Genomic DNA, 27,927 nt, shown 5'->3' with positions numbered 1-27,927 from the left:
TAGTGAGAGTGTATCATAATATTTTATGAAAACAACATATCTAGAAAATGAATAAGAAAAATAAAAGCTGCATCTCAAAGCATGTGTGCCTGATGAACATACACATGCTCTTGCAGCAATTGCAATAATGTATTCTTACATGAAATGAAAGGAGAAGATGAAATGCTTTGTACTTTAACTTAAGAAACTGAAAACATTTGTCAAGGCTAAGTAGGAAAAGAATTTAAAAGGATGTCAAAGGTATTCAAAAGAATGTAAATGGCTTTGTATTTTGTAAGGAAGAATGAAAACCTTTCACAGAAGGAGAGCGTGATGATCTCTGATCCTGTCCAAATGCAAATGGAAAATTAAAGTCATCTTTTCCATCTTCAAATGCATGAGAAGTCGATTCCGAGGGGAAGGGAAAGGCAAATGCATCCTCACTTTCTGATTTCCCAAATAAGCTTCCTATGTGGAATACATATTATATTAATTATTAGATTAAATCTTACTGAAAGAATACTGCACTCAGCATAATATGCTTCTTTAATAATACTATACTCCCAACATCCTGCTGAATGTCAGCGTACAGTTGTGTGTTTATTTCTGCACTAGAAACGGTACTTCTAGGATGGCATTATTAGAATCTACATAGAATGAAGTGTGAAGTACTTGAATGATTTAGAACAACAAAACACTTCTGCATGATATACTGGGTGAAACGTTTTGAATACTAAGCAACTGAGGAGATCTTTGTAAACTGATACATTTTTGCAGATTCTTTCTTCTCTAGAGAACAATGCAATCAATCTTTGAGATACTGGAGAAACAAAGCTACAGAGAGAAAAACACCTGAAATTTCTATTTAGTAACACAAAATTCACACACTTTTCTCTACAACAGTTACATAAGCATACAACCTTATATTCATCCATTATTATTCAAAAAAGTAGCTTTGCACTCGCAGCACCTCAAAAAAAAAAAGAGTAGTTCCCTTCAGAGAAGCATGTGATCAAGAGTAAGCTTTCATCTTATTCATATCACAAAAAATTGGCCTTTCATTTCAGTAAAGCCAGGATTTCACATCAGAATGTGTAAATGTGTGTGGCTCACTTACTATGAGTGGCAGATACTGTAAGTCTGATTCTCCTCTCTCTCACTTGTGCTATTTTTACATTGTGTACCTCCAATGGTTTAAACTGATGGAAGTCGGTTTACTATCAAGATTTCTTCAATGAAATGGAAACTTTATTTTCATTTTAGTTGAGGGAGGAAAAAACCCAATGGATGTACTCTTTCCAACACTAAGCCGGTAGCCTTAATTTAAAAAGTAGTATTTACCAAGTACTATAGCTTTTTGCATTAAAAGAACTGTTCCTTTTATCAGTGAAAAAGCTTTGACACTTGAATTTTTCTTCTCCTTTGCAGCTCCTCTCAGTTTGCTTCAAACCCACCTAACACTATCCCTATTTCTTTCTTTCTCATACCTCTTTTTTCATGACGTCTCATACATTTGAAGCCAAACATGCAGGGAAAGATTTAAGCTAGTCAAAACACAAATGAACACAATAAACCACTGAACTATAATATCAAAACTGAACATCCTTTTAGACAACCAAAGCTGCCTTGTGGAGCAGGATCACGAGCTTGTCAATCACACAAGTACAAGTAGAAGACAGCTGGTATACACAAGTATCTCTGAGTTTCAGACTTACCAATATCTTTGTGTGGGGACAGAGGGTTCAAGTTTCCCACAGAGTAACTTTCCTCTGTCTGAAATGTAAACAGCCATTTTATTTAACACATGAGAAAGACAAAAGATAAGCTCTAATGCTGATATGTAATAATGTCATTTGCTTTTGGTAAGACACTGTTCCAGTGAATGTTAGCAGCCTTCACAAAATCTGCTTTTAAATGTATATATCAGTCCCTAAAGTTGCAACATGAACTCTTTGATGAAATAAGCAAATACCATGAAACCTATGTCTGCAAACACACCCCCCTCCATTCTTCTGGAAAAAACATCAGATTGAGAACAGACCAAAATCTGATCTGGTCTACTGCTGTTTTTTAAATGGAAAAGATTAAAAATTATTTAATTCTGTGACATTTTAGAAAACCTCTAAGCAACAGCATAATTACTGCCTACTGAGTAGGACCTGATGTTGCCAAGAAAGAGTAGCAGAATAACCACTTGTCACTCCTGAGAAGAGTTCTTACGCTAGATTTATAATAGATACTTAAGTCCTTCAAAACTCCCATCTAACTTCAGAGAATCACACATGACTGCTATAGGCTAGTAAATTCTTGGTTTCTGCCACTGAGCAGGCACAAAATTACATGGGTTCTGACAGTACTAGGTGGTGACTTAATACCTACCTCATTCCTAAACAATTCACAAGCTACTCACTGGTGTATTCTCTCCTACACACAGCTGATGCTAGGAGATACCAACAACACATATCTTGCCAAGCACAAAATAAAACAGTGTTTTCCCTCTTCCCTCCTTCAGCTTTTATCTATTAACCTCAAGACTGAGCACACCCACTAAAATAGGAGATACCTGGGTTCAGATCCCTTATTTGCATAATGTGGTTTGAATCTACTTTGCCAGCAGTGATACCTAATCACTGCACTATGCACTGACACACATCTATCCTGAATACCCAATTATCTACCTATTAGCCCAGGAGAGTAAAAATTACTCTAGAGCACTGTAGTTAGGGAACCTGCAAAGGAAAAGGAACACCTGGATTTCACTCCGGGTTCCAATTAGTTGCTTATCTGTCTCCACCATTTAAGTATAGCTAATCCATATTTGCTCTTCAATATTCCTGATAGTCCTTTCTTCCTTTTCTCAGCGTTCTGCATTTTGTGAAAAACAGGGGGTGGGGGGGATGTAAGTACCTGATTCCCCACTTCAGCAAGACAAAACAACACAGGATAGGCATGCGAGTTGTGAATTCTGTTAGGCTACCTAAAGTTTTGCATTGCAACGCTGAACCAGAAGCCTTCTTATGAATCTAGTCACCTGTATATTTGCACAAGATCCAATTTTGCCCATATTGGAAAGATTCATACTTGATCAGAAGTCATCACAGGGGGATCACCAGGAAAGGAGATAAGCATTTTCAAAGGATATCAAATGTAAAATTAAGCAATCTAGTAAAACAATTACTTGCTACAAAGATAACCAGTCTGAAAAACCTCATTCACTGTCAATGCTGTTTTCTTAGCATATTTTGCTTTGTGGAAGTTTAATATTCTCAAGTACTCATTTTTACCTCATCAGATGAATGTTCTGCCCCAAACACAGAAGAATCAAATAAATTAAAGCCAGGTGACTTCTGGGAGAAGTTCATGAGAGAAAAGAAAGCAGGAGATTTTGATGTTCCTTCTTCACAACCTAAATTGTGAGTGCTGTAAAGACAGAAAGGAAGAAACTACATTAATAGTTTTAAAAAGTAGCATAGATGGCTTTTTTGTTCTATTTTTTCTTTTTCTGTTTTGTCACTTTTTTAGATTTCCAAAGCTTCTATCAATAATTGCTCCTTGCAACACAGTACAGGTCACACAACTCTTTAAAGGAAAGTGAGGTGGTGTTCTTACCAATTGCTTACTCTTTTACCAGAAAAACTGTTTAAAGATAGAAATTGGTGTAACAAATATTACTGCAGGAAAAGGGAACTGCTTTAGCAAAGGAGCTACAAAGAACCTGTGTCATATATTTCTAAGCAGAGTTTCCCTCTTTCAAAACAGCTTCAAGTGGAAATGATACTGTAAGAAGAAAATCTAATAAATTACCTAGCATAACTCAGCGAAAAAATTGAATATTTTCAGAAGAGATTTCCAGAGAACTCTTACTATAGTATCTTTCAAAAACAGCAGAAATGCTCTTACAATAAACATCAATACAACTTTGCTCAAAATCAAAATAAAAGCTGATATCATACAAGTCAAATGAAGGTGTTTTAGGGAACTGGGTTTTCTTCCCCTTTGCGTTAGGTGTTCCTACAAACTCAGGTGTTTCAGGTGCTCTTAAAAAATCTTCCGCACTTTCTTCTGCTGTGTCAGGATTATCTTCATTTGACGTAAAATATGTGTGTATGTCCTATTAAAAAGAAATATACAATAATGTTTGTGGCATATAAAATTTCCCCAAATATCATTAGTCCGTTTAGCTATAAATATATTCATTATATGTTTTATGCTTAGTTATTTATATTCTCGTGAAAAATGAAAGGATTTTAATTAAATGCTCACAGTGACATATTTACCATACTTAAAACTGTAACCTTAATTTATCTTATTTAAAATGGACTCCTTGTCAATGAAACTATGTGTGACAATTTTCATCTAAAAAATAAAGAAACTCGTGAACTGAAAACACTGATTTTGAATAAAAGAACTATTTCACTCTAAAGTAGTTCTTAGCGTAATGTTTAAAGTCACACTGGAATCCTCTTGATACTCCCTAGTGAAATAAAGGAACACCACCATCAAAATGTATTTCAGTTGACTGAGATAATTCCTCTTCCTCAGAAAATGCTAAATGAGAATGTAGCTCCTGGATTTGGTGGAGCAATTTCCACCAGACTCAATATTGTTTTAAAGACATTCTTCTCCACCAGTTGCCTGCAGGCATCAGCCTGTAGTGAGCCAACCAGAAGATAAGAAGTATCTTAAACTCGATCTTGTGTACTGGTTTTGGCTGAGAGTTCATAGCTTATATGGTGCTATATTTTGGATTTGTGATGAAAACAGCGTTGATAACACAGGGATGTTTTGGTTATTGCTGAACAGTGCTCACACGGTGTCAAGGCCTTTTCTGCTTCTCATGCTGCCCTCCCTGCCAGTGCGTAGGTTAGAGGTGCACAAGAAATTGGGAGGGGACACAGCAGGGACAGCTGATCTCAACTGACCAAAGGGGTATTCCACACCATATGATGTCACGCTCAGCAATAAAAGGTGCGGGGAAGAAGGAGGAAGGGAGGGATGTTTGGAGTTATGGAATCTACCTTCCCAAGTAACCCTTACATGGGATGAAGCCCTACATTCCTGGAAATGGCTAAACAACTGCCTGTAGATGAGATATAGTGAATGAATTCCTTATTTTGTTTTGCTAGTGTGCACAGCTTTTGCTATGCCTATTAAACTGTCTTTATCTCAACCCACAAGTTTTTGCACTTTTACCCTTCTGATTCTCTTCCCCATCCCACTGTGGGGGGAAGTGAGCAAGTGGCTGTGTGGTGCTCAGCTGCTGGCCAGTGTTAAACCACATCTTCATATCACTTGTATATGCAAGCTGTACACACAACTGGCTTGAATATTGTGGCACGGTGAGCTTGATCTCACATTCAGGCACAGCTAGTAAAAGCAGTACCAATGGAGCCATACAAATGCTGTAGCCAGCACAGAGCCTATTTACTATAGTTCTGTGGGAGAAACAAGTTTCAAATGGAAACATTTTTTTTAAAACATTTCATCAGCTCACACTGAAGAAAATTATATGCACCAATTTATACAAAAACTACCATGTACATAGGATAGTCATCCTAAATAGCCTACTGCTAAGGTAGCATAAAAACCCACAGAACACTAACATGATCAAGAGCAATGATCACTATATTAGTAATCAGAAGGCATTGATTGGCTTCTCACCTGTTGGGTGCCTTATAATGAGTCACTTTGCCAATTTCTGGGACTTACCTCTTGCCAATAGATTAAAATATGTCAAGATACTTTGACTATTCTAAATAAAATAATTACTTATTACATATGAAATGCTTTGCTTACTTGAGGTATATACAAAGAATCCTTTGGCTCATCTTCTGCTTTATCACCACATTTGGCCTCTTGGTTTGCTATACAAAAAGACAGCACTGCTTTTATTATAACAGCATTTTAAATGGATAAATAAAAATTACATTGTGGGAAAGAATCCTTGAGAAAGGTTCACTAACTTGGCATTGCTATTGGTAAGGAAGTGTTCTGACTGTAGTTTTCATAATAACCCACTTTGTGGCTATGTCCATGATAGTTACCTCTCATTCTGCTGCTTACTCCCTACCGTTAAAGCAGTGCTCAGGCTGCTTCATATGGTTTGGTATGTTCTTTAAACCTAGCTATTGTTCCCCGAGGTGCTATGTTTGTCTAATCCAGCTATTGCCCTCTGAGAGTGCCAATACCAGTCAATAGAAACCACGTGGAAACAATATAAAAAGCACATCCATATGACACTAATGAAGTGTATCTTAAGGAACTGGGCAAAAGCCAGGATGAGAAATGAGAAGAATGTTATCAGACTTCATGCTCTAAGCTTCAGACTGGGCAGCCTTTCAGGCACTGTGGGTTAAGATCCTGTGTTTCAGGACACGATTAGGATCCTATTTATAAAAAAAATAGACTATAATTTTTTACATGCATCTAAATTGGCAGTATAATTAGAAAAAAAATATTTAAATTGAAACTCAGTGCCTTGTACTTTCAAAAACTATAGGTGTATTTGTAACTACCCTGTTTTGTTTCTGTAAGCATTCTGTATGTATTTCTCAAGTTAATTTTCATCTTTAATAATCTTAATCTGATGCTTCAAGATTCCTAAATTACTGAGTTTATTATATCCTTTTCTCTGCATTTTCTAGTGCCTTCGGGGCAGATTTTCAGACTGGATTTCTTTTTACCCAAGTAATTTGAGACCAGAGCATGGATTTACAAGAGATGCTGGAAGATTCCTTTCATTAGCAATGGTCAATGCAGAATGAATCCCACATTACAGAGCAGTTAAATCAATTAAATTAGGACACTGCCTGTCTGCTATACTCAAAGTTTGAACTAAATAATCAAGGTGGAAAAGGAATACAAATGGTGGCCCACTTAATACCAGAATGAAAATTTAGCCCCTAGAATTTTCCCTATTATAATTATGTGATCCAGCATACAGTAACAGCACAACCTATCAAAAAAAATGACAGCAGTACTGTACCTATTACTGCATTTTCACTCTCAAACTGTTGATTGGAAGTCATCTGCTTTGGAGGAATTACCAGTCTAAAAGACAAAAATTACTGTTTGTCAAAATATGGATTATTTCCATAAACCTCAATCTCAAGAATGAAAACTACTTCATATTAAAGAAAACTTACCTGAACTGCATTTGGTTTTGTAAGCTTGCCATTGATGGAACTTGGGCAATTTGTGGGTTATTAGTCCCTGCAGTGTCAATAACCATCTAAAACATAGCAAAAAATTCAAATGAGGCAGCATATGAAATTGTCATTTCAACAATATCACTCTGATTTCTCCTTAGACTGTGGTAATCCCTTCTTTTAACCACTCTTTAGGGGTCAGGTGACAAAAACTTTTTTGCCTATCTTTGCTTTACCTACATTTTAACAGCATGATACCCAAAACCACTTCTATCATTTTTTATAAAGTCTCATTCACAGCACTGACAACTAGATGTGAATAATTAACTTTTCTGTTGCACAAATAACATAACATAATTTACAAACTTTATCCAGGTTTTCTACTACTGCAGCCAGATTGCTCCTGCCTGACAACACAGAAAGGGCTGGAGCCAGGCCTGTCTCCACCACCAAAGCCAAAGTGAGTATGCACATCAGTAAGCGTCTCCTCTGTGGATTGAAAAACTGCAGAGAACATGGAAATACTCCTGCCTCACAGATTTTCATCAGATCAGAAGCCCTAACTCTTATATGTAGCATGTATTTATGTCTTAAGGGCAGAATGGCCCTAGGAATCTATGCCTCAGCATCAGATAACACATTATTTCACAGGGAGCTGCTAGTTCTAGTTTGGTTTTAATTTGCAAAAAGTATCAAATTTAATTCAATTCGGGGTGGGGGACAAAAGGGCTAGTTATGCAGCTCTGTCTGCCACTCAACTCCTGTAGTTTATAGCACGCCTTTTCTGAAGCACAGCAACCTTCTTTCTTCCAATCTTTTTATTTTACCTCAGACTCCATCTTCTTTTCCTTGTTGCCATCACCCTTTCTTAAAGTTCCCTTAACCTTGACTCACTGCTTCCCACTATTCTCTAAGTGCAATCCTAGGTCCCAGGTTCTCATCTTCATCTCTGGATTACCCTGACAACAGCCCTTCCATCATCCTCATCATGTCCAACTCCCTCAGCCAGTCGCAAATCAGAATTGCTTGAAATTTCTCCTGGTCTTGTTCCACTCAGTCTAGCCATTGCCCTTCAAGTTGCCTTATCTTATGAAGGCTTCTTCTTCTACCACAGGCTCCACTCTAAACCATTTAGTGATTCACTCACTTCATCCTTCAGTTCCCTTGAAATTCTTAAGAAAATCACAACTGGTTCTGTTAATTTTTTACTTTATGATTTTTGTTGTTCATTAAAATTTGGTTTTAAATAGACCCAGTGAGATGTCCCTTATAAAGAAAGGTTTTGGTATAGAAACTTCCCCGAGCTTCTGCACAGCAAACACAGTTGCAAACAACCTATTTTATCTCCTATGGCCTTACCTTATCTGAGTACTCCTTTTATACTTTAACAATCTACTGGTCCTATGAACGTTCTTGCACTTAATGAGATTTTATTACTGGTTTTCTTAACTGTGCAAGTTGTTCCTCCAACTTGTTTCTGGATTGGTTTATTGTGTTTTTATATTTAAGATATTAGGCTGCAATACACTCCACCTTTTCAAAAAAACTGCCATAGGATCTATTTGTTTATGGGTGAGAGATGGAAAATGTAGTTGTGGACTCCTCAAATGTACAAAGCAATACTTCTCGTGGTTTTATTCCTCTCAGCCCAGATTTTTGATTCTAGTTAAGCCTCAGAACTGAGCTGTTAACAGTAGGCAGTCCTCTATAGCACCCTGCACATTTAGTCTTTTATGAAACCCTTCATTATGGAGTAGATGGCTGACAATTAATAAGTAATAGGAGATTATGTTCGTCCTTTGGAATTAAAAAAAAATTGCTACATACAGCCAAGTGAATCTACAAAGATTATTCTAAATTTAAAAAACTATTATACAAAATTAATTGGATAGATGGTCCACCTCAAGTTTGGCATTAGAATGCTTACTATAACTACTCCCAGTTGCACTTTGTAAGAACATACATATTTTCAGTTGAATTAGAAATGGCACCAAAGAAAGATTTTTATTATGATTACCAAGTAATAGCAGATTACCAAGATTAGCGTACTGGTTGCAGTGTTAACAAGTTTTATGTAAAATATAAGAGCACTAGGTATATTTGAAGTGTTTTAAATTTAAACAACCACATAAACCAGATTACATAATCTCATGTTTTTACCAGTGGGAGAGCTGCATACCTGTGATGAATTTTCTGCAAGGCTGGAGGAACTGCTAGTGGCCACTTTAAGTTCCACAGGCTTTTCTCTTTCTTCTCTCCCTAAATTACAAATATTACTTAATACTGTTAATAGGATTAAGTATCCAAAGCATGGCATTGTTAAACTGAACTTGCAAGCAAAGCTTACAGGTTTTCCTGTTAATAGAGAGCTAAAAGAAAATTATCACAAAATATGAAAGTATCAATCCATTTACTGCAAATACTTGGTTAATATTTACTGTATTTATGCAAACAGTGCTAAAGGTATGTTTCAGATTTTTTTTGATACTATGCATGAGGTATACCTGTCATGTTACTTTACTCATTGCACAGAAAAGAGAGGAATTGGACATAGAAGATTTTCAGAACATAAAGACAAGTACCCAACTTCCATTGAAAGCCTGGCTTCAACTATCACATTAGGAGCAGCTCACTAAATTTGTTATCATGGTTTCCATTCATTTACACAAAAATAATCCAAAATTCTCACAGAAAGATCATTAAACACACTGCACCTGTTTCTGTTTGTTGCATTGAGAATCTAATACTCTGTACAGACTGGACTAATTTCTGAGGAATGCATGGGACATGTAATGGTTTATACAGTTGATGTTTCTCATTTAGCAAAGATGGATGTTCGCTCTCTTGAAATATCCTAAAAAAAAAAAAAAATTAAGTTAACAATTGCAAAAGAAAGGAAATCATAAAATATAACTGCTTCAGGTAAGTGGAGTTTTCAAGGGAGATGCATACTGCCAGGGAGGTTCTACCCCTTTCAGCCCCAGCAGCTGAAAAAAATTGAAGTTTTCTTTAAATAATATCAGACAGAGAATACCACTGAAAGAAGAAGACATAAAGTAGTAATAAGCCAATCATAAGAACAATGCTGACTTAAATTTTGTCAGTATCAAAGAAAAGTATTAGTAGCTTGGCATTTTACACCTTAGTTAAAGTACTTCATTACTGTAGTTCTGAAATCACATTTTCACATCTAAAAAACACTTGTTCTCTCTCTGAGATTGTCTGGAATACTCACACTACACGTACACAAAAGAGAAAACTGCAGCAAGTGTTTTCACTTGTGGTGTAATTATTTGTGTAGGGTAAATAGCCTTTTACAGTGTAGAAAGACAAAGGTTAGCAGAACAATGAAGGGTAAGATGGCTATTTGGCACAGGAACATTTACCATTTTTTAAAATAATGAGTTATATTTTTTTTCTCTCTGGCATTCCTGCTTAGTGCCTCTGTGCTTCTAGCTAAAACATCTGGTTTATAGCTGACTAAACAATGTTATTCAAAACAAATGAAGAATCGAGTCAGTTTTTTGTTCTTCTTGAAATGTTCCATAAATAAAAATAAGATTAAATGTAGGATGCACTTTGTAAGGTAGTGTGGAGTAAAATTAGCACTAAAAAACATCCAGCTAGAAGCACTGGTTAAGATATATGGATGTAACAACACATTAAACTAATATACGTGCAGAACTGTGATCACATAAAACCAGGAATGCACCTCAATCAAAAAACTCTGATAGAAAGGACTATCTTCACCTGTAAAGTTACATATACCCCTAGTGCTATGCTGAACTGAGCCCTAACAACCTATATAAACCATATACCACCTAATACATCAATCAAAAAACCTAGGAATAATAAAGGATTAAAAAAAACCAACTGTATTTCTTGCAGTTACAGTAATTATAGTTATTACTTTTGTCACGATTGAGTACTACAGGAAATAAGATGTGTATATGGCTGGTGTATCTTTACATTCAGATGCAGAGAGCGCAAAAACAAGGAGAAATAAAAACAGAACTAAAGCACAGAAACCTGTCTAAAACTGCTTCACTTTGTTCAAAATGGCTTATTTGGCCACTTTACCACAATCATCATTCAAAAATGAATTGAACAAGGCGGCTGCTGCTGCTGCTGCTGCTGCTGCTGAGGTCATGAATCAGATCACCATAAACCATTTTTTTTACAGAACTTAGGATGCCAAATTGTGTTTTTAAAAGTTCCTGGAGTCAGTTTCCATGTGCTTCTGTAGAGAGTAGCAGACAGCTCTTTATATCTAGAAATTCACTCTCCCTGAAATGAAGCATTCTTTTACAGTGCATATCTATTCAGAAAAATGTATTGATGGCAAAGTTACAAAGAGGACTCAGAAGCTCTTAAGATATGTATTTTTTAAGTAACAAAACCTTCCAAAAGAGCCTGCAGTTAAACTATGTGTATGCAATACACCTGCTCCCTTCCTTCCCCAAAAACAGTTGAAAAAACACGCACATCTTCTCTAACATAATTAATAAGCATTGAAAGAAAAATCAAACTGCATACTGAAGCTCAAAATAGTCCAAATTGCAGTAACAACAAGAAAAATAATTTGTCTCCTTTCTCTACTTCATTGTTTGCAGACATCTGAGTAGATAAAAAAATCTTTATCTGGATCCATACTGCAAAATAGATAACATTTTTTTTACTAAAGTGCAAAGAAAAAATTAGATATTCTTAAGTCAAAATAAAATCTCATTTCCTTAGCAGTAGTTTCTTCTTTGTAGCATAATGAAGCCCAAAGATTAATATGACTTTATCTTCACTATAGGAATTAAGTGTGTTTGATTATACATAAGAAGAATCACACTTCCTACTGTGGTATTTACCAGGACTCTCTACTGAAGCCACGTTCAGTATTCTAATCAGGCACATGCCAGCAAGTCCTTTTGGAAGCAGGACTTTTAATAACTGGCTGCCATAATAACTAGTAACTGATAACTGCCTATGAGGTTGTGGTCAGCACAAGGGTTGACTCTTCATGTATGTTTACATTTAGAAGTCCAGAAACAGCTTTCTAATTTTTCCAAGAATTATATTACAAAGTTTTTTTTTTGATCAATACAAGCTAATCACTTGTAATGCAAAGATACTGAAAGAACTGCAATAATCTGCCATGGGATATCCTTTACAAGAAGCTTTAGCAAAAATCTCTCACTTGGAACATAAGATATTTTAGGTATTCAGAGGTGGAATTAATACATAATCAAATTGGGAAAAAAAAAACCAGAATTACAGAATAATGGAATTAAAGTACTCTCAAATATTTTACAAAAGCAGAGAGAATGAACATGATATATGCCAAAGCACAGTTCAAGATGTCAGCCTTTCTATGTAATAAATATAATCTCTAATTGAGAAATGAAGACCAGGGCTTCAAAAGAGTTGAGTCCTATTTGGTCATTGATGAGAACTCTTGATTTGGAAATTTTAACTATGATACTTGTCTGTGTAACTGGTGAACTATGAAAGCCAACTAATCAGAGAAAAGAGCTGGTATACGAAGAGGAATCTGTGTTTTGCAGTCAGCCTGATCAACGACTAGCTGGCCAGCAATAAGTGATTCAAACTAAAATCTTCCAAGCCTTTTAAAAGAACAGTTACCACTGCCATCCTCCTACCCAAAGGAGAACACATATATCAGCACCTATTAATTAACTTGCAAGCTGGTTTCTTGTCTTGTAGCTTTCTAAAGCATTTCATGGGTATTAATTTGTACATTGTTCTGCTCAGTGCTTTCATTGCTCTGTTTAGTTCTTTCCCTTGATGCTGCTGGTTTCTCTTCACACTGGTCTGCATCAGTTCATGGAGACTCACAGTACAACTCTTTTTTTTCTTCTTCTTTTGTGGCAGAAGATGAAGATATCTCCTTTTTCTTCAAAAAGTTCTCTTTGCTCAGAGTAACCTTGTAGTGACTGCAGAACAGCTCACAAGAGACTACTGGCTTTGGTACCCACATTTTGCTGTTATATTTTTGTACGTTACCTTGAGTCTGCAAAGGTTTTCATTCATATGTCTCATTATCTTAGCATATTTTCTGTTTCTGTTTTTTTCACAGTGTTTATAATCACAGATTCATAATACACCTGTTTTTTACATAAGTAGTTACTTAATCAGACACTTGAATGCTTTCTAGTGATGACTTCTTTTTTAATACACTAATGCCAAATAGGGATTTTTTTAAAACTATTTTTATGCCATTTTCTACAAGCCTTTATGTTACGGATATCTTTGACATAAATAAGCTTTAAAATTTACTCTAGGAAAAACTTATTAATTAATAATCAGGTTATGGTCTGATACCATATGCTGTATCACGTAAATGCATACATGGAGGTTAAAAGGCAGTGTGAGTTAGGATAGTGTAAAGTGTTTACAACATCTTATAATCATTATGCAAGCCATGGAATTATTGCTTCAGTAAGAGCACCAAAAAGATCTACTTGTATGCAATCAAGACACAACTTCAGGTGAAGGTACAAACACCTGAAGACTCCATGACACATAGGTAAACATGCAAATGGCAGGTCTAGCAATGCACCCTATGAATTTCTTTCCATGAGGAGCCTGAGTGCTTCCTATGCCTCCATGTGCAGAGCATAGGTCTCTGCCTTTTATAATATGTCCTTAATTGGCATTTTGCTTTCTGCAGACTGAATATACATGGGTTTCTTTGAAAATTCAAAGGGAGTGCTTCCCATCTCTCTTTTTACCTAGTCTTAAAACTAAGTGGATTTCTTGCTTCCCTATGTTTCTGAGGTCTTGCCAATTACAAAAAGCTTACATAAGAAGGTAGAACAGGTGTAAAGGCTTAAACCACAAAAAAAAAATCATCTGAATAATGCATAGGTCTGTAAGAAGATATTGAAGACATAAAATGCCCCTGTGGAAAGGATCTTAGGGATTATTAAAATGACATATCTCTATAGACATAGTCCACTAAATCCCTATTTAAAGCCTTAAAAATCTTCTTTTTCAAGCCCACCATAATGTAAAATCACTTGGACAAAGTCTTTTGGACATATTCTCAGTCTAAAATGGATTTTGGTCTAAAAGGGTCAGCTCTGAGGGTGATGTTTCAACATTCACAAGGACTCCAGTTAAGTGCAAGATAGTCCTGATGGTGATTTTCAATCATTGCAATTGAGGTCAAATTAAAGTGAGTCACAGTTGTAAATGACCACTGACTAATTTACTAAGCCATTAATCCTGTCTATGAAACTTTCACTCATGCTTGTTTTTAAGAACTAAGTTAAGAGTTAAATTTCTTAAGTAGTTCAGAGCTGAAGGCAAATGACATGTGGAACCCTGACTCTTTTTCCACAAGTATGCATTTAGAGTTAATGTATTTTACCTCTGACTGCATAGTCACTGTAGTTGTATTCAAAACTTGTAAAACTATTCACATAGATCTATCAGCAGTAGCTGTGAGGAGCAAAGGTTTCTACAAAACAATTTTGAATAGTACATTTCCAGATACATTTAGTTTCCCAGAATCACAATTTGCCACCATCTTAACCCCAAGAAATAAAAAACTTTCAAAATTACATAATTAAATCATATGACCAGGGTTAGAGAAGATTGCCAGTCATTATTTAGCAACAGTTTGTGTTTTGTGGTCTTTGCGTAAATGCTGAGATAGTACTCTGGATGAAAGCAAGGGAAAGAAATAATCTTTAAGTGTACCTTTCTTTAAACTCCTTTGGCTTCTCTAGACTTTTCTGATTTTTTCCTTCAATCACTTTGGGATTATTTTCATCTTCTGTAGTCTCTTCAAATGTCTTAAAAGATAAAGAACAAATAAAAATTGGATAAAATTGAAAAATTATAGCTATATGTTGCAAATATTTTCTAAATGTTTTCTACACCAGTGCACAGTAGTAGAGTTTTTGTAGCCAAGACTGTCTGAAGAAATAAGCAGAACAAAGTTAAAGAGAGGCAATTATTTTTTGTTGGACCAACTGTAACAACTGGAATAAACATGGAAGTTTTTAAGCACAGGCTCTACATATCTATTCAGGACAAGGAGGTCCTTACATGGTCTCCTTCATAGTTATAAATAAATTCGCAACATCCCTTCTTACTGTATGTTTATACAGCACATACAACATCAGGAAATTCAATCTGTAACTATAAGTGTCAGACAGTACCACAAAATATAAATAGAAAACACCACCTGTACACAATATGCTTCTATCAGCATAAGGCAGGCTGAAGTGGACACTGCTAACACAGTAGTAAATGGAGTCCTTGATCATCTGATCCCGACACATAAAAGTGTCCAGATGCCATAGTGTAAAAACTTACCAAAATCTTTACAAGATTGGTCTACTGGCCTATTTCAAGCTTAGGAGAGACCTTTTACTTCCTACCAGAGGAGTGGTTCAAAATGCTGTTCTGACAAAGTCCTTTTTTTGGAAGACCATCAGTTTGGAGTCAGTGCTGCTTCTACTCAGTGGAACTATACTGATCTCCTGCCTAAAATCGGCCAGTTTTACCTCCGAGTATTATTTACCCACACATTTATTTTGGGGGGGGTGGGGGTGGGGGGTGGAATTAAACGATTCTTATTGTAAAGCATATTTAGTTAAACACATTCTTATTAACAAAACCTTAAAAACCAGTAGGACCTGTGAAAGCTGTATACTCAAGCTCTGGGCCTCACTAAGGAATGGCCCTGCTACATTTTGAAGTGTATTCTCTGGCCCTCTTGAGCTAGCACAGAAGTCACCATGACACAGTGACTTTATGGAAATTATGGTATAAAATGAGGTCAATAAAAAGCAAGCTTTAAAAGCCTTTACATTCATGGACCCCTCTTCTCTGAGAAAACATATGTGATGCTGTAGAAACATAATTACTAATACTGGAATTATCCCGTTGGTCTGTGTGCTTGAAAATACACTACTTGTTATATGTTCCAGAAAATATAATGGTGGTATATATAACTACATATATAAAGTGTATTTATATGAAATAAAATTAAAATACAGTTACCTTTTTTAAATAATTAATTTTCATTTCTAATTCCTCTGCTTCTTTTTGTAGTTCAATGGATTCTTGCACAGCAACTGCAGCAAGCTTTAACATTTCCTGTGTTTTTTGCCTTGAAGAAGCACTTTCATGTTATGGAATATAGATTGCAACATCACTTTTTTCAAGCAAGGGATGCTATCAGATCCCTGACCCCTCCATGCCATAAGCGGAAATGCTGGAGGTGCAGAAAGTTCTGACAAGTCTACATTTCCTAGACAAATCTTCAAACCTGATTTCAACTAGGCCTCTCCTCCTTAATGAAGCATTTTGACGGATATGTCATTAAGTTAAATTCTATTCTCTTTCCTCAAAATGTTCCCATAAATTTAAACTGAAGAGTATTATTTGACCTTCAATTTTCTTACAGAGAAATGCTAATGCTGCCACTCTAAACATAAATATATAAATAATTACTATACTTTCTAATAGAAAGTTGTAAAAGGCAAATATAAACTTTCTTCCCTGTCAACTGCATAAACACTACAAATCAAGGATACATCTGTAAAGCCCAGTCATTTAGGGATTTAAAAGGAACAGGCTCTGCAGAAATAAAATTTCATTTCAGATCATTAATTCACAGATATAATTTTCTTTACAAATACAAGATAATTTAATAGATCAGAAGCACTTATCTTTACTTAGTATACATAACAGAAATAGCAGTATAACAGAGAGTAATGCCATTAAAAACAGCACTAAAAAATATATGAAAAACAAATTTAAAATTTTGAGAGGCTAGTTCTAAAGTAATTTTAGGCTTTTTTTACCCCAAGAAGCCCAATGACAAACAGAGTTTACATTCATGTGTTGGAGGAAGGAATAATAGTATGCATACTCTAAATTCTTGTTCAAAGTTCCAGCTTGCTACAGATTCTTTTCCTAAAAATGGTGTAACAAAAAGACCTGTTTATTAGCTTAAGTGAAAGTGTGGAAAATTAATTAGAGGATTTCTATACAGCACTTTTAATGTGCAGTGCACTACCACTAAGCTCTACTGTAAAAGCATCGATAGTAGTAGTACCCATAATATCCATGCAAGCATCTTCTTTCAGTTTATATTTTTCAGACTGTTTCAACACTCTGTTTCGGATTTCTTCAAGTTCTTTCTTTTTTTTGTAATACTCCTGTGCAAGACCAGTTTCTGCATATTTTTCACGGTGTTGCTTCAAAATCTCTTTATACTGGGTTATGTAATCCTGATACATTTTCCTATAAAAATACACGTAATTTAATTTTTTTCACATGAAGCCATTGTTTATATGGAAAAAAACCCTATTAATTTATGGCATCAGCTCAATTAGTCTTGCTGCTGTCCTGGAAAAAAGTTGAATTATATTTAATATGCCACTAATTGGCTCTATTTTTTATCTTCTAGCTATTCTTGAGGAAGACTATGCTGTATGTAACAACAAATACACTCATGATGCAAAAAATGGTCATACCTCATTGTTCTGAAAGGAATGTAGACCATACCATATTCAAAGGCAGCCTGGCAGATGACAAATGTTTTTTCCTTATGTAATTATCAAGAAACTCAGTGCAGGCCAAATTCTCTGTTTGTGTATATTGGCACAACTCCACAGGTTTCAGTGGAGCTGTATCAAACTTACAGTAAAAGAGAACCGGCCTAGCATCCCGTATTTAGGGCAGCCTGATGCATCACTGAACTAAGAGCTGCCTCCAAGGAGATGCTGAGTAATCTGTGTCTGACTTGGTGAAGCCTTAAACACACACATTAGTCACACTAAAACAATAAGACTATTCATGCTTAAGGTTAAGCAAACACTTAAATGTTTAACTGGCAAAGAGCCAGAATGCTCAGCTTCTTGCAGGACTGCCCTCTGAATTAATGTTACACTAACATAATTTCACTGACATCATGTGAGTACATAACTACAAATTATTATAGTAGGTAGCATCAATTAATGTTCATGACATTTTAAAAACTTTAAATCAGCCTTTGAAAAAATTGTACTATAAAAACAAATAAATACCATAAGAAGTAATAGGATGTAACTCATCACATAAACCTGAAAATTGATCAATATATATTTGGAAAGAAGAGAAAGAAAAGTGCGGTTGCACAGAACAGCCATCTGCTTGTGTTAAATCAATGACAGTGACTACATTGGAAAAGACTTTTTTTCCCAGGTTTTCTCACTCAGGCAAAGAATTTAACAGATAGTTTGCTAATGACAGATCAAACAGTCAAGTATCTCATTGGGATGAGTCTTTTATTACATCTATAATGCTGCTAGGCATAACTTCTATTACAGGTAATTTCCAGTACAAAAGTAGTATCTTTTGGGAAAGCTGAATAATTAACAATGCCATCAAGGAACTGGTTCTGGTTCTTAATGTCACAGGTAATCTAAGTATAGACCTGCAGGAAGTCTGTATTTCCTACACAGACAAGAGTTAACTATGGATAGTTTTTAAAATTATGAATAATAACAACCAGTGCCCAGTAACTATTTTTCTCTCTGCATTTGAAAGCAAAAGCTTAATAACTACTTCAAATGAAATTAAAATGTCATTTTTTTTGAATGTTGATATTCTATGCTTCTTATTCCTGAAAAAAGATACATTTAGGCATATGCAAAATACAGAAGAGTTGGATGGTGAGCGTTATGCAGATGGCACATATTTATAAAGAGATATCACAGCTACAGACACCCAGCATGTACCACAAACACAGAACAGTCATTTAACTGAGAAAGAAATATTACACAAAGTTGCTTGATATTAGAATATGCCAATATAAAACCACAGAAGGTGAAGGAAATGTCATCCTCTAGGAAAAGGTTATATGAACAACAGAGAGGCAAATTTTAAAATATTAAGTTATTAGTACACCTGTAGATTAGCCAGAAATTCCTTTATGAAACAAATGGTGCATAACAGCAACTAAAGCCAGAGACCCAGTTGTTTACCTGCACCATGAATAAAGCCTACATTAAGGAACAGCTCTCACTACTTGTGAAGCATACAGTATTCCATTTTATCTCAAACTGCCATTAATTGTTTAAATGCAGCATGACTGAAAGGCAGACGCTCCTGGCTACCCGCTGGCTAGCCCAGGCAATGGAAGAGAGAAAAATTTGTGTCCAAATTCAATAGTAGAACCTTCTGCTCCTACAAAAGGAAAACAAAAGTCACAGGAAAAAAAAAAGTAAGATCTTAATTTTCAAATAAAACTACAGTCCAGGCACTAGTTTCTGTTAAATTGACTGAAGTTCAATACACCTGTTTAGGGGAAAGAAATTGTAGATCAACACTGTGAAACCAAGGAACTGACACTTCCCAAACTTCATGTAGAAAATTACATTAATCTATTTGTTTTTCTTCAGGGGTGGTCTTGGGAATATAAGTTTCTTGATTTACTTAATATTTGTGTATACTGTACAAAATTTCCCAATTATGAAAGATGGAAAATACTCAGTTCTATTTAATTTAATAGATGCTACAAACAATAACTGAGCAACAAAGAAACTTGCTGATATACAATTAAGAATGCATTAAAAATAAATTTTAAAAATATAAATAAGTACAGTAAAGTGTTGTAGCAGGTACATTTCAAGCTTCTGAAAATAATCCTCAAACTTTATATTCTTTTCCCAAAATGTATTTTCCACAGATCAATATTTATGACCTAGTAGAGTACAGTACAGTACAGTATAGTAGTCTTGAGAAATTGTCACTGTTTTTAATATTTTTCGTAAGTAATTCACATCCTCCAGTTCATGTTGTTAAACATAGGCTATTTAGAATTCAGCACTGTTCACATTAAAGTCATTAGAAAAAGATTTAATCTAATGACAATGGGGAAAGGACAGCATCCACAAAACCCCTGAACATTATGTGGATAGCTATTTATTCCTCTTTCCTTCTTCATATCGCTTATTTTCAGGATGAACTTCCAGTTCGTATAAGCGTTCTTCTATGTTCTTGAAACCAATAATAACAAAAAAATGTGGCATGTTTTTCAAACCTCCATAGTAAGTGCCTAATTAAACAGAAACTGATCTGCCCATCTTTTTAAAACATCTTCCCATCTAAACCAATATGTCCTCAGTGTCCCCAAATGCCAGGCTAAAAAGCACATTCAGCACATAAAATTCTAAATGTACTTGGTTTTCTTCCTAATTTAAATATTTAGAATTTGCAGAAAGCACATCTTGCTGATTTTAATATATCATCAAATGCTTCAGTACAGACAGACTATATCCAAGAAACCACTTTTGTAAAATACATTAATTAAATTTATTTTATGATTTATAGTCATGATGTCTTATAATTAAGCTCAGGAAAACAGATCAAACACTTTCATGTTGGAATTGAAACTAGCAATTTAAAAGTAATGCTTCTTTGGCTTGTCAGCTCAAATTAGTGAAAGCCAAAATGGCTTAATCATATACTCACAGAAAGCCAATTTAGCCTTATTTTTCACCAAATATAGAGCTCTGAACAGGAAGAAGAAAGATAAGCTACTGAGTTAATTAAAGGCTATCAGGCATGCTATTTCTGTTGTCTTGGACAACTGGCAAAAAGAACACTTGCAAAAGAATCAAAGCCAACATTTTAAATTACCTAAAGTTACACCTCTGAATTGGTATTTAGATATCTAGATGGGTCTGCCATGATTTTTTCACCATAGGGCCAACCAACCTCTTCCCCTTCACCAGCAGATCCATAAAGGTGAGCAACCTCTCTAAAATGAAGATCAGTTTTACCTGAGTGTTAAATAGAACTTCATAGGATTAACTTGGCACACCACTTTTTGAACATTTCAGTGAAAATCTTCAGGGACTGTTCTTTATTCCATTGACTGTAGGCAGCTACATTGCACAACTAATAGTATCTTTAAAATGCAGAATCTAATTAATGAAGAGGAAACAACTGAAATGCCACTTACTGAACAGAATTGAATTTGCAACTAATACTGACTAGAATCTTACCCACAACTGGTCTTAAAATGGTTTTAGACCAGGCTTTCCTGAGCCACTCACCCTATTTTTCGGGATCTAATATTGAATTTGCATGCTTTGTAGTTATCTTGAAGAATATACAGCAGTATAAAGAAACTTGATTTGTATATTCTAGTAATCATTGGAATTCATATGCACAAATAAAGAAAAGCATAAAATTATCTGAATGCTTCTAACTGTTATCTTACTTAGTACATATATGAATTTAAAAATTTAGGTTCAGTTAAATGATGCTTCTGAAAAAAAACATAAAACCTGTGTATTTTCAAAGAAGTCTTCCCAAACCTGAATATCTGAAACTACTGAAATCACAGTATACATGAAGACATGTCATAATAATGGCAAAAAAATCGTTCATAGATAAAACTTATGTATGCTTTTGTAAATATGCTCTGATATTTCATATTTCTACCAAAGCTGAAACATTCATTGCCTTTATTTCTTGGGCTTTTCTTGAAATTGTAGGGAACTGAACAACGTTCTGAAAAAAAGGGAAGCAACTGAATCTGAAGAAGCCATATTTTATCCTATTTCATCGGTAACTACAAAATAACATATGACCTCATAATAATGTAGACAAAAATTCTTTTAATTACTCAGTCACTTACATTATCCTGAAAAGTTTACAACAACTTTTTGACACAGACTATCTTTGTTGATCAGTTTAGACAAGTTAGTAAGTACTACTGCTAGAAACCTCCTCTCACATGATCATAGATACCTCTCTTTTTCTGTATCTTCTTTTAAAACTTCAAGTTCATTTTTCAAATATTCTTCATGCTTGCTAAGTATTACATAGGTGGGCTTCCAGCTGTGGAGAAAGTAAAAAAATAGAAAGCATATAAGTGGTCTTTCCTAATAAAAAGCCATTCAGAAATGAAGATACCAAGTTACTTTAGCTAGCTTACTGGAACAAATAATTTACTTAATGTTTTGAAAGTCAAACATAAACAGGTTTAGTACAGAAAGCTTTTACATGTGTACATTATTTTCTTAAGATTTTAAAGCTGCAAATTCAAGAATATACATATGAGATTAACAAAGATTATAAAGCACTTTTTAAGGAATAAATAAAGTGATCTTCACAAATTTTTGGAGACTACTGCTAGGCAATTAGGCATCTAAATCCACGTATTAGGTACTCAGAACAGCGCCATCAGTAAATCATTTAGATATGTACGATCTTCTCATTGGAGGTGTACACAGCTTCATTCTCACCAGTATCACCAGCACCTATCTCATACCTAAATGCAAGCAGCAGCCACAAACTCAGAATTTCCTCCATTTGCTAAGCAAGTCCTGCTCAGAAAACAGTCAGAAAGAGATGCTGTCTTTCAGTACAATAGCCCAGACACTGGGAGCACTGACCTGGCAGTTTGGAGTCACAGGTCTACATACCACCTCTTACTGACTTGATTTGAACTCAAATTCTGCCCCTACAGGAAAACACACCAGCTAACAGTTAATAATAAATCAATGGCAGACAAGAACTGAGCTTCAGTTGCTGTCAAGTAAGATTCTGTTCTACCTCTAAGTCATCATCCACATATATTTTCATATTTCATGCAGTTGGTATCTGGCTATATAGTATGTCTACATTGTTAAATGCAGCCATTCCAGAAACCTGTCTCCAGACAAGAGGTGCTGAGTGGCTTATACACAGCTCATAACTGGATTCCTCTAGAGCAAACTGATGGGTCCACATTCTGTAATGCTTAGCCAGGATCTCCTCTCATGGGGCTTCCCTATGGCCCTGAAACACAACTAATCAATTTTTTGTTGTTCTTCTCATTTCAGGAGCCTCCTATAATAGAAGAGCTGTGATGCAGCCCGCCAAAGTGATTTTCTCACAGTAGTATGCTGTAGATTGTACTGAAAACACAGCAACTTCAGGGAATACATAAAGGACTTAGGACTAGTAAACTAATAGTACTTTCTCAACATCCAGGTATTAGAGATGCCTCTTCCTTGAATGTGGGAACTCTAGAAAAACAGATAGATAAACTTTCTGATTCAAGTGAAATTCAGATGTGATCTTTAGGAAAGGCATACAATGGGTATTTATTTCTTTAAAAAGAAAGCATCCTGCCTGAAAAAAGATGGTGTAAGGAGCATAAGCTATCCACACCTAGATGTCCCCTACCCTCCCAGCTGAGGTGACAGCTATCAGAAAAGACATTTTCCGAGAAAGTTGTAACTGAACAAATGGCCAGGATGTTGCTCAGTTAAAGTTAAGAAACAAATTCAGAAACCTCTGGTGCATGGAGCCTCCAAACACTGAGTAATGCCTTAATAAGACTTAACAGACACCAAAGTGTTGTAAGGTGAGGGAAAGAGCAGAAAAATTACTTCAGTCTACTGAGCGTATGTGCTACTGACAAACACACTGCTCATTCTGAGAGAATAACCTCTGTAATGACAGGTTGTCAACAGGCAAATTCTGAGATGCTGGGAGCTGAGAATCCGATGACTGCCAAATCATCCGAATAGACTGGGCTACAGTAGGACAGAGATACTACTTCCAATGAAAAAAAAAATCACATGCTCCCTCCAGAGGAACCTTCTACAGAAAAAATTAGCACACCCTCTCCCTAGTCGGGGCTTAAAGTGACCTATGAATTCAGCTTTTGTCCAGAACACAAGCTACCCAAAGGCAATACAAACACCTTCAATGTTTGTCTGAGTGGAACTATCTGTCTTAGGGGATGTACGCAGAAAACCCAATTGTAGGAACATGTACATAGATACTATCAAAGCTAAACACTGAAGAAATAGAAGAAGGAAAAATCCATAAGGACTGAAGAGACTAAGTGAATCTGGAACAGCAGAGATACAGTTACATTTAAAGAGTTACACCAACAAGGAGGAGGGGAGATTTAGCAATACAGAACAAGGTTGCAATTGAACAAAGCAAATAGTTCATTACTGGACAGGTGGGAGCAACTGAGGACATATGGTTCACTTTGCACAGCATATTCATGAGTAGGGTAAGCAAAGGGCATTTTTGGATGTCAGTATGCCCTATGGTTCAAAACTAGAGTGTAGCATGCAATCACACAAAGTATGAATGTGCATTTGGACAATCACTCCAAAGGTGGAATAAAAGAGAGGCTTCAGTAACAGCTAACTTAATGCAATTTCCATCAAGGAAATAAAGAACAAAGACCTGACAATTAATTTGCTGAAGTGAAGTCCAATAACCTTGAACAAAAGATAACGTACTCCAGGGGGTGAGACAACACAACATATAATCAACATTTATAACAGCAGTAAAGTTTGTCAACAAAAAAGCTGAATGAGAAATTGCAGCATCCATTCAGGAAATTCAGCACTATTGGTACAAATTGTTTGACACCACTGAGGACTGAAAATGTAATTACAAAATATTACTTCACCATATCTACTGCAAATTCAGCAGAAAGCTGAATTTTTAAAGGGTCAAATTTTTAAAAAAGTAGAAACCAACATACTTGGATACTTATATAAAAATGTACTGGCACACAAACACTGTGATCTTCTTTTACTCAGAAAACTCCATGCCTTTCTTTGGAGGAAAAAAACCCCAAGCAATGAAAAAGTCATAGAGCTTTTGTTAATCAAAGTACAAACCCTGTTGTGCATTATATTTTGTGTTCATATCTATTCTCCGGACAGTCAAAAAACACATAATACAAGAACACTGTTTTGTAAACACAACAAGGTATACAGGACTCAAGTAGCTCATCTACTAGTTTGCTAAATGCATCACTGTTTCACAGAGGTTCTTGGTAGCTATCACATTTATTTGTCCTTCCTTTCATCAGCTAGTGTATAAAAAAAAATCTTTATTCACACTAATCTGAAAGCAATAAAAATATCCTGTCATTTAGCTAGTGGGACAAGACAACAATTTATTTTCCAAATTAGCAACATTCTGAGTTCATCTGGCTTTTTTTATTTCCATGAAGTCTCACCATCCTTGAACCCAAATTTAAAAAATAGAAGAGAAACAAAATTGGAATAGCTTCCATCAGCAGTATTTCATCATTTCTTATTCTTCTGGGATCAACATTTCTAGTTTGAATCATTCAAGAAACTAAATATTAGAAAAATGTCATCACTTGTCTAAAAATAGATATTTCATTTAGGTAATTTTGTGCCTTCAGTTCTTTGTTATGTAGACAGAAAACACAGTAGTATCCCAATACATCTGTCTCATATATCATTTTTCTGTAGGCTTATTGAATATAAGAATCCCATATTTTGTTCAAAGTCTTAAAACATGCTTCGATATACTTACAATGTCTAGTAATCCGGACAAAAAGTTGTTTCTTTGAGAGCTCTGTTGAGCATTACTGGCAATTAATAGACTATGAGGGTGATTGTGACTCCAAAACAATACTTGGATTTACAAAATCAACATTAGAATCATGTCCAGTATACATAGAGTATCAACTAGAATAAATTTTAGAAGTTTAAGATGATTCTACCACGTAAGTGCTCTAATTGTCTGATCTTATAGCTAGGGCTTGTTTATCGCTGTTTTCAGTATGTCGTTAAATGACACTTTCAATAATTTAAGACACAGAGTCTCTACTCTTCTGCAAGCATTGTCCTTCTATGAATACATGTATTCATTAATGAGTCACTTCTCATTTTCAGTCTCTTTACACTAATGCCATTAATTATTTTTTGTAGGACCTGAGCCAAAACCCATTGAATTCAATGATTATAATTTAGATCAGTTCCTTAGTTCTACCCTTAAGTTTTTATTTCTTTATTTGCATCTCTTAACAGTTTGTGATTTGCAAACAGATTTGCAACTTCAAAAGATATCTAAGAAAATAGTGAATAGTTTCAGGAACTTACAGAAGTGTTCATTTTATACTGCATCGGAGGCAAGAATTTAATGTAAAGGAAAAGTGGAGTTTTCTTGTCAAGGTCAAATATTTTCCTAACTCTTTTTATGGTAAAGCTACAAATCAGTATGGTGAGGCAGTTGATTCAAACAGCCAGCCACTACACCCACTTCATTCACTAATGATTCCATTCTTTCTTCCGTTTTCAGATAGTTCAAAATAAACCTGGAAAGGACCCTGATGCTATCTTTACTTCTCTTTTTATTCTTAAAAACACCCACATTTTCTATTCACATCCTAAAAAAATATTTCAAATATATGTTATAGACATTTTTATTCAAGTACTTATCTTTAGGTATAGAATTGCAAGGAAAAGAAACGTATAGAATTTGCTAACAAATCACTTCAACTGGCAAGGAACTAGACAGATTGTGGAGAGATGAACGCTGCAATGAAAAGACAGGATTATATCATCCGGGTCAAACTCTCTGTATTGTCAAATACAGATTTGCCTTTTCAGCTACCCTTGCAAACACCTGAGATTTTAATTTTTAAAAATTAGACATTCCATGAAAAAACTCCTTGTAGCCAAATTCTTGCTTGAGAAACTTTTAATTACTAAGACTCAAAAGTGATCTGCATTCAAAACTTCCACTAATAATCTGATAGAAAAATTTCTGTGAAGAAAACTATGAACTGCAGCCCATTGCATTCATCAAAACAGAGTGCCTAGAACAATTTTGCAGTCTGCAGTAAAAATTATACCAAAATCTGCTAGTAGAACTACTATGTAGAGGCAGTTATGAGACACCTTAGGAGAGAATACATATAGAACAAAAAGTAATGCAAAACACATTGTGAACAAAGAGTAGGCAGATGCTTCAATTTCAGGAAGCCAAATTCAGAATTAAACAAAGAAGAACATAACAGAGACTTATTATCACTGATAGTTACTAACTTTTTTTAGTTAAAAAAAAGTTAACTTTTTTTGAACAGTGTTCTTAATACTTTTCAAATTTGACAGAACTCACATGCATCCAAATAAAGAAAAATTCTGTTTCTATTACCTTACTGCTTGAGTATTTAGCATGCTGCAAACAGTACCTGTGATCTCTGAAAACCATTGATTCTAATAAAAAACTAAAACAAACTTAAATGTAGTCTTTTTTTCTATAATTTACTTTTTCAAGGGGTGGATAATACTGCAACTTTTGTACCTGATGATTTGCAGCTTGAAAAAAACAGAAGAGTACTAAAGTTTTCTTTAACATCACTCCTGTCTGAACACACACTTACATATTTTTACACTACTTCATCACTGAGTTTCTTAATGCCATCTGTAACTAAAAGTTCAGGCTATATTATACTTACGCATTACAGCTCTTCTTACTACTCTCATTTTGCTTGTGCAAATCAGCTATTGCATCATTGCTGTTATTTATATTTTCCTGCAACCTGGCAATTTCATTCTTTTTTTCTGTGATTTTTACAGTATACACTGAAATTAAAAATAAAAAAGTAAGCATATGTATTTTCAACATTTCCATGAAATAAAAAGTCTACATTCAGAATGATTCAAGTTTTCTTCCAAAATACTTAATCTCGATAGTGCCAGATGAGTGGACAGCCTGCAGCTAAGCAAAGCAACAACAAAGTGAGTGAAAAACTCAAGAAGTTTCAGCTGTGTGGTGAGTACCTTGATTATCATCTAATATTGTGAGACTGACTTTGGAAGAAAAAAATTATTTGCACCATTTGTGCATCCCAGTCTATATAATACTGAAGTAGCTATTAGTGGTAGAAAGCAAAGCACTCTTAATAGTTAGAGCTGACCCTTCTTTTTTGCAGTCCACAGTGTCTGCAGATAATGGAAGTAGTATGCAGGGAAACCAGAGTGTAAGCCACTTT

At 35.1% G+C, this 27,927-nt stretch overlaps 1 protein-coding gene across 1 annotated transcript; it reads right to left on the bottom strand.

Annotated features, from left to right (window-relative positions):
- Positions 1 to 27,509, bottom strand: LOC104842076 (chromosome unknown open reading frame, human C14orf39; the record flags this gene model as incomplete). Its single annotated transcript, XM_010584167.1, has 15 exons — positions 1 to 447; positions 1,695 to 1,752; positions 3,264 to 3,399; positions 3,933 to 4,090; positions 5,776 to 5,843; positions 6,965 to 7,029; positions 7,125 to 7,210; positions 9,307 to 9,386; positions 9,842 to 9,981; positions 14,844 to 14,938; positions 16,155 to 16,275; positions 16,691 to 16,733; positions 17,215 to 17,402; positions 21,903 to 21,992; positions 27,391 to 27,509. Coding segments are annotated over 15 exons (1,650 nt in total), but the record flags the coding sequence as incomplete, so codon positions are not given.
- Positions 27,510 to 27,927: the final 418 nt, after the last annotated feature.

The sequence above is a fragment of the Haliaeetus leucocephalus genome, unplaced genomic scaffold, assembly GCF_000737465.1.
Source record: "Haliaeetus leucocephalus isolate CR32 unplaced genomic scaffold, Haliaeetus_leucocephalus-4.0 Scaffold944, whole genome shotgun sequence".
Lineage (NCBI taxonomy): Eukaryota > Metazoa > Chordata > Aves > Accipitriformes > Accipitridae > Haliaeetus > Haliaeetus leucocephalus.
Note: the sequence above shows the minus strand (reverse complement) of the source record. Positions and strands in the feature narration are given on the sequence as shown.